Source organism: Acartia tonsa, chromosome 4, assembly GCF_053477335.1.
Source record: "Acartia tonsa isolate MP-2025a chromosome 4, ASM5347733v1, whole genome shotgun sequence".
Lineage (NCBI taxonomy): Eukaryota > Metazoa > Arthropoda > Copepoda > Calanoida > Acartiidae > Acartia > Acartia tonsa.
Genome location: NC_137263.1, coordinates 5313159 through 5320200, shown reverse-complemented (window position 1 = coordinate 5320200; position 7042 = coordinate 5313159). Strand labels below are relative to the sequence as shown.

Below are 7042 nucleotides of genomic sequence, written 5' to 3'. Positions count from 1 at the left end.
AAGTCACGAAACCTATTTTCACATAATACTTTTTCTCACTCAAAAACCTTATCAAACGGTTCTAGCCGGTATCTGTTGGTACTAGAAATTTAAAAATTGGTTATTGCTATCATTTAACATGAATTAAACCAAAAATATGTTTTAAAAAGTTGATTCCTACGTAATTAATGATAAATTTGCCCTGAAAATAGGCAAAAAACAGCTAAACGGCTAAGCCGCCAGCCGTTACTTTTCCAACTTTTTGTTCGATTTAGGGAAAATAGACCTACCAAGGATTATTCATGCAAAATTTCTGATCGAAATTCGAATTCTAAGTGCCATTTAATCACTGATTACGAGATGGTTGCATTAACCCCCCCCCCCCCCTTAGTAAACTTAGATTTAACGTCCAAATATGAATCATTTGAGACAAATTAAACTTGAGACTTGGCATTTTATAAAAGGAAAATTTCTATTTTAAAACAAATTTTTGGAAATCATATGTGAATTGGTTCAGAAGCGTTTAACAGAGCAAACAAATGACATAGGAACCAGGTATAGGTATAACCAAAAACTGAATTAATTCGCGAAAAAAAATATGTCGTAATTTTAGCTGTTTATTTTTTTTGGAGGGGGGGGGGCTACTATAGCATTTACTACGTCATGTCTCTCAAAATCAGCTGAAATTAGAAAATATTCTTTCGAATTAATTCAGTTGTTGGGTATAGCAGCTAGCTGCAAAGGAACAGGTTTATGAAGGCTGCATGGCAGGTGTTATAACTAGATTTATTACTAGCGGCTACGCCCCTAGATGCCTCTAGGGGCACTTGAGGAGGAGATAGTCGAATTTAATAATTCAATTTCTTATTTTAGATTTTAAAAGAAAAAGAAAAAAAAATTTTGGGGAGGCGAAATTTTTTTTTTTTTTTGGGGTGGGGGGTGCCCCCCCCCTTATTTTAAATTTTAGTTTAAAAAATAAAAAAAAAATTTTGGGTGGGGGGGGATTTTTCCTTTTTTGGGGGGGTTAGGGGTGTCCCACCCCCCAAGAAAATAGTTATAAACCTTCCCGGGACATATGAGAAGCTACCCTGTTAAGGAGAATCCGATCGGTTCAGCGGTTAGCGAGATCCTTCGGTACAAACATACAAACATACAAACATACAAACACACAAACACACAGACAAACATCCTGTTACTTTATTATAATTATTAAATTACAATATTAAATATCTTCTAGATGACTAGCATTGCTACTTAGTAGCAGATTTTCTAAACAGTTGATTGGATAAACTTGTTCCCCGTAATAATCCTGAAAAAAAAAACACAGAGCATCAGACAAGCATTTTATTACAACAGCACAAAGTCTTCTCCCATTTGCTAACTCTTTTCATTAAACACTGCCTCTTATTTCCTATTGTGTCTAATACTAAACTTGTTGTTGCGCCCAGAGCCTATGCATGAGGGGCAGGAAGGTAATGAAAATAGCTTAAAACCATCCCAGGATGTATATGAGACTTCTCTGAAAAGAACAACCTTAACCGACCAAAATTTTCTGAGATCTTCAGCGTCATACAAAAAAAAAACTTTGTTTATAATAATAGGATAGGGATATGAAACAGTATGCGGAAGTGAACGCATGCATGCACAACATACCTTGATATATAGCCTTGGATTCCATTCTAATAAGTCGAGTATCTGATGAACATCTATATTTGGAACTTGTTCTAAATTTAATGATTGTAGGCCGATCATCTTACTTGGTATATCCTCCAGAAAATCGCCAGTAAGTCTAAATTAATTCATATAAAAATGTTAAATATCATTTTAGTAATTTGACATTTTTACCTTACCCATTAACAAATAAAACACGTGTACATTGCAAATTGCATATTCGTAAGGGGCATTTGTACGTAGTGATACTGAAAGGGGTAGTGTCAGTGTACTAAAAGGCGTCTGATCACTACTTTAAATAGGATTGCTAAAAGACTAAAATTCAATTCAACCTGGTATAATAAAGTCATCATATTGTCTATTTCATGTGTATGAAAGTCCAGAGAGAGGCTCGATTTAATACCTTATATTTTTTCAAGCTAACATTGGCAGAATTCCACAAATCAAAATTGTAGCAAATACTATTTTTTCGTACGCAGTCCTATTACTGCTAAAAGCCCAAGAAAGAGAACTAATTTGTAACCTGACAACTCCACATAGGTTGACCTCCATGAGAAGTCGACAATTTTCGACAACACAGCATAAACTACGGTCAGTTAATTCCCAGCACCAACACAATATCAGGTGACCTAGCCTGAAATTTTGGTAGTAGTTATTTAGAATTAAGGGGGGGGGGGGGGAGTTCTGACACTTTTGCGTAAACAGTGATTATAGGCTTTGTCTTTGGACTGAGAGGATAGGTTATTAGGGATAAAATCATTCTTATATGATGAATTTCCCCCAGATTTAAGATTTTTTGGATAGGCCTCCAGGTTCCGGAGCTCCAGGCCTCCAGGTGGTCTCTGTACAGGTAAAAAGTAAAAATAAGATTTTTTTTTGAAGAGTTAGAAGTTAACTTATAAAACAATATATACTTCTTTTTGATTGTTATTCACATATTTGAAGAAAAAAACATACATATTTTGTCTCATAAGCTGACATCTAACTCTTAAAATTTTTTTTTTTTCATTTTTACCTGTAGAGAGACTACCTGGAGGCCTGGAGCTCCGGAACCTGGAGGCCTATCCAAAAATCTTAAATCTGGGGGAAATTCATCATATAAGAATGATTTTATCCCTAATAACCTATCCTCTCAGTCCAAAGACAAAGCCTATAATCACTGTTTACGCAAAAGTGTCAGAACTCCCCCCCCCCCTTAGAACAAGTGAAAAGTCGAAATATGTGCATTATTTTATATCGTTTTTATGCTCTATAATTCATTTCGTTTGTCCGACCATCCATTGAATAGAATATATTGTAATTCTACTGACTGCTCTTTAAGATTGGACTCTTTTAAATCTTGATACTATTCCTCTGATAAATGAGCATTTTTTCTAGAACTTACAATGTACGTTCAATTGGGATTTTTATGACTTTCTGAATTTTCTTGTGACGATTTCCCTAACCATGAGCTAATAACTAAGCTTTTCAAATTAAGGATATTTGTTATCCTTGTTAATAAAAGCATCACTTTATAATATTTCTACCTTTTTACATACCAAAACAACTTTTTGTATAGGTAAATAAGGTTCCACGCTAAGGATTCCCAAACGCAGGAGTGGAAAAACATCGGAGTGGACAAACACAGGAGTCCCAATTTTTTTTTCAATTTTGAATTTTTTTTTCAATTTTTCTTAGTTAGGTTAGGTTAGGTTATAGGCCAGGGGGCCGAGCGCTGCGGCTAGGCAGGTTAGGGTGCAGGGCGATGCGGCCATAGTCATTATTTTGTAGACAGGGGTATAAAAAATTTCAAAATTGTCATTTTATTAAAATAGCGGAAACTCCTGAGTTTTACTTAAGCAATGTCCACTCCGGTGTTTGTCCACTCCGACGTTTGTCCCACTCCGACGTTTTGACTCCTGCGTTTGTCCACTCCGACGTTTAGGACTCCTACGTTTGGGGTAGGACCGTAAATAAAATATCAACATCTTACCTCGGGCAGTTTTTAGAAATAGATATGAGACCATCATCGGATAAAGTGGCACATTCTGATAAATCAAGATGAAGTAAATTTTTCAACTTATGATCAGAGAAAGCCAGGGTAAAGTCCTATTTTGGGAATACACACAGTCAATAAACTATTAACTCATGGTCAAATATTTTAATAATAGTGTAGGTAACTATAAAACTATGTGTGACTTTCCTTTAAAAAAAAATATGGACCATTTGATCCATTTTGAGGAAGAAATGAAGCCTTAAAGTTACTGGATTACAAGTTGTGCTTTTAAGGAAAGCTTAGTATAGGCCTTGGGGGTGGTAATAGGTTAATGAAAAAGCACCCATTGAACCACCAAAAAAACTGCTAGGGGCACAGCTGCTAGCATGCAATAATATTTGTGTGCATTCCTGTGGTAATAGATTTCCAGCTCGTCGAAGCTTCAGCCATTCAAGATTTGATAACTCCGAAATGGCTAGAAATCCTTTTGATTCCATATTATCACAGAAGGATATTCGTAAATCTATAAGTGCTTTAAGATCTCCAAAGCTGACGAAGCTTTCATCAGTCAGTGTTTCACCGTCAATCACAAAATGTTTCAGTGTGTTCTTGAGTCGGCTGATAAAGTACTTGACACTTTCATCCGACAAATATTGAACTTCATCAATGTTTATGTATGTCAACTTTGGACAAAATTCGGCTATCTGCTCTAGTCCTCTGTTGTTTAGATTCCTGAAAATAGAAGTCTATTACTTGACGAAAAGCTTTAACTTATTTAGGGTATGACTAATGCAATGATCATCTGTATCAGATAATAATATAATAGACGTAAAGATTTATTACATTTTAACAACAGTTAACAGATTTTGTAAACAGTGACTTTAATAAGTATTTTTGTTCTTATAAATATTGATCTGTAATCAATCTATAATTTTGTATCTAATCAATTTATAAAAGTTGTGTAATGTATTCAAAATATAAACGCTTTCCTAAAATGGAGAACTCAATCAGTTTAGTGGTAAGTGAGATCATAACAGACAAACAAAAATATGCTATTACTTTATATACTAGAATGTACTTAACGTAAAACAAATTACCTACAGTGAAATAAATCAAGGAAAGACAATTTATTGAAATTTGCTAATAGATTTGTAAATGATCCAGAAGGTGGACAGGTGCAGGGTGTGCACCCCTCCATCCAATGAGCATCTGCGTTCAAATTCAGGCAACCTAATATAAAAAATATATTAAAACATTATTTCAGTAGACCAGTTCATATCACCCTTTCTCCACATAATTCTTAAGACATATTTTTCTAATGTGGGTACAATGTAGTTTAACATTTTTGGCTTTATTAAAAGAAAGGTAAGCGCAATGTTCTAAATCATTCTTATCAGAGCTGAGCTTGACAATTAGATTGGTTAGGTAGGTATTATACAAACCTGTCGAGTCTAAATTCAAGCATTCAATTTCCGTACAATTGGTTGAGAGTAGCTCCAGGTCAGTGTAATTCAAAGGAGGACATCTCTGAACTCGAAGAATCTTCAATTTTTTACAACTTTGGGCCACTAAATCAAAGAAGTCTGTTAAAATAGCGAAATATAAATTAACTGTAAAAACTTATACATAAAAAAACATAGGTAGGTATTCATCTCAAGTGAACATTTTATCACTTAGAAGTAGCATGAACTGCTTTTACTAAAAAAAATAATAGAAATTTAAATAGGACTATACAAGAACGAAAGGAAGTGATTTTTAGTTGTAATTTTTTGTTAATTTACTAAGTAGGTTTTTGTTAAATATAGATGAATTAACCTCAGTTTTCAGGGGTGTATATTCTGCATGGGATCAGGGGGGGGGGGGAAATAAAAAATAAGTGGTTGGAGGGGAAAAAAATGTAAAAATTAAGAAAACTGAAAACATTTTTTCCATTTCGCCCCCCTCCTTGGTTAACAAAAAAAACTAAAAAAATGTGTGGTAGGAGGGATAAAATAAATAAAATATAGAGTTCTTTAAATATTTTTCTATTTTCCCCCCTACTTTTTAAGAAAAATCTAGGGGGGGGAAAAAAAAAAAATTTTGTAGCAGGGGAAAAAAATAAATCTTGTGCAGAATATACACCCCTGTCAGTTTTTCAAATCACAATTATAGACTTAGTTTTGTTGAAAAATCACTAATGTAAGGTGCTATGTTCACTAGCTCTCGTTTGTGGATAGCCCCCCCATTCATAAATAAAGAGTTGGTTTTCTTTCCGAGAAAGAAAATAAATCAACATTGAAGATATATCTACATCGTACTATACTATACTTGACATATTATAAATAAACCTGTGTGAAGTAGTTGAATAACATCATCTCTGCACACAATTGACAGCTCGGATAACAAGGAACATCGTTCCAGCAGACTTATCATACAAAAAAAGATTTTAGGATTTTTGATAGAACGAGTTTTAGCTGTTTAGGAAAAATCAAATTGTTCAAACACTGTATTTTAAGAGTGCTTTGAGTACTAAATTACACCCATTGTGCAATTTTGGCATTAAAACTCTAAAATCTTAAGCCTTGCCTTACAACGGTCTCAGTTTCACTGATAGCATCTCCGAGTAATTTTATAGTTTGCCACAGAATTGGATCTCTAGATATTCTCAAAAATCTTCTACTGACCAAGGATAAACTACAGACAAAGTAAGGTAATGTGGTTTCATTATTTATTATCACATATCTTTCAACTAATATCTTTTGACATTTTTTTTGGACCCCCCACCCGCATAAATAGAGTCTGTACCCCTCGCCGCTAGCGGAGGGACGGTAGTAAATAAATTAACCTAAGCCGACATGACTTAAATTCAATTATAAGATAGCCTGTAAAGATTCACTAAACTGGAGAACTTAATAGTACAGTGACTATTAAAACAAATCGGATCATGGAAAGAAAACGAAGCAGCGGGTATCGTCGTATTTCAACAATAAATCTTCTCCTATTTCTAGCTCCTGCAGGGCCAATTTCCTAACACTGCGGGGCCATAATTAACATTTACCTAACCTAATCTAATATAACCTATCAAAAGCTACTGTGTGAAGCTACTGTGTGAAATCGACGAAACCCGTATACTTTAAATTTTCTTTCCATGATTTAAAAATCTTATGAATTTATGCACCGAACTTCGAAAAGTATTAATTTTCTTTTGTGAAGATCTTGATAATGAAACAACTTGTAACTTTCCTGCAAAGTTCTTGTTGACTTAAATGTGAAGCAATTTTTATCCAAATTTCTTCGGGTATAAAAACAGTGTAATCCATTTTAGATGGTAAATTTGCCTTTAAAGAATAAGTTCTATTCATAGTTATAGGTTATCGAAAGTTCTTTAATTCAATTATCACTAATGATTTGAACTAATAACATTTTGTTATAAATCTG

At 34.0% G+C, this 7042-nt stretch overlaps 1 protein-coding gene across 5 annotated transcripts; it reads right to left on the bottom strand.

The window, feature by feature from the left end:
• Nucleotides 1-432: 432 nt before the first annotated feature.
• On the bottom strand, nt 433-7042 carry LOC145315775 (F-box and leucine-rich repeat protein 13-like). 5 transcript variants are annotated; one of them, XM_080155855.1, is made up of 11 exons: nt 6850-7042; nt 6191-6300; nt 5953-6029; nt 5068-5193; nt 4723-4855; nt 4038-4357; nt 3623-3740; nt 2174-2284; nt 1633-1768; nt 1176-1288; nt 433-739 (listed from the first exon to the last, which is right to left on the bottom strand). In XM_080155855.1, exons 1-10 carry the CDS (start codon nt 6964-6966, stop codon nt 1202-1204), a joined length of 1335 nt encoding a protein of 444 aa, XP_080011981.1. In that variant the 5' UTR covers nt 6967-7042; the 3' UTR covers nt 433-739; nt 1176-1201. The 5 variants fall into 5 exon arrangements, with proteins under 5 accessions (XP_080011981.1, XP_080011983.1, XP_080011986.1 ...); XM_080155857.1 differs by having other exon boundaries at nt 433-805; nt 1198-1288; XM_080155860.1 differs by having other exon boundaries at nt 433-796; nt 1198-1288.

Excerpts from the sequence above, each read along its gene's own strand:
- LOC145315775 (XM_080155855.1), bottom strand. The coding sequence starts at position 6,966 with ATGAATAGAACTTATTCTTTAAAGGCAAATTTACCATCTAAAATGGAT. Across the intron at positions 2,285-3,622 it reads ATTTCTAAAAACTGCCCGAG|GCTAGGTCACCTGATATTGT; the intron begins GTAAGATGTTGA and ends CCAAAATTTCAG. Across the intron at positions 1,769-2,173 it reads AACCTATGTGGAGTTGTCAG|ACTTACTGGCGATTTTCTGG; the intron begins GTTACAAATTAG and ends GAATTAATTTAG.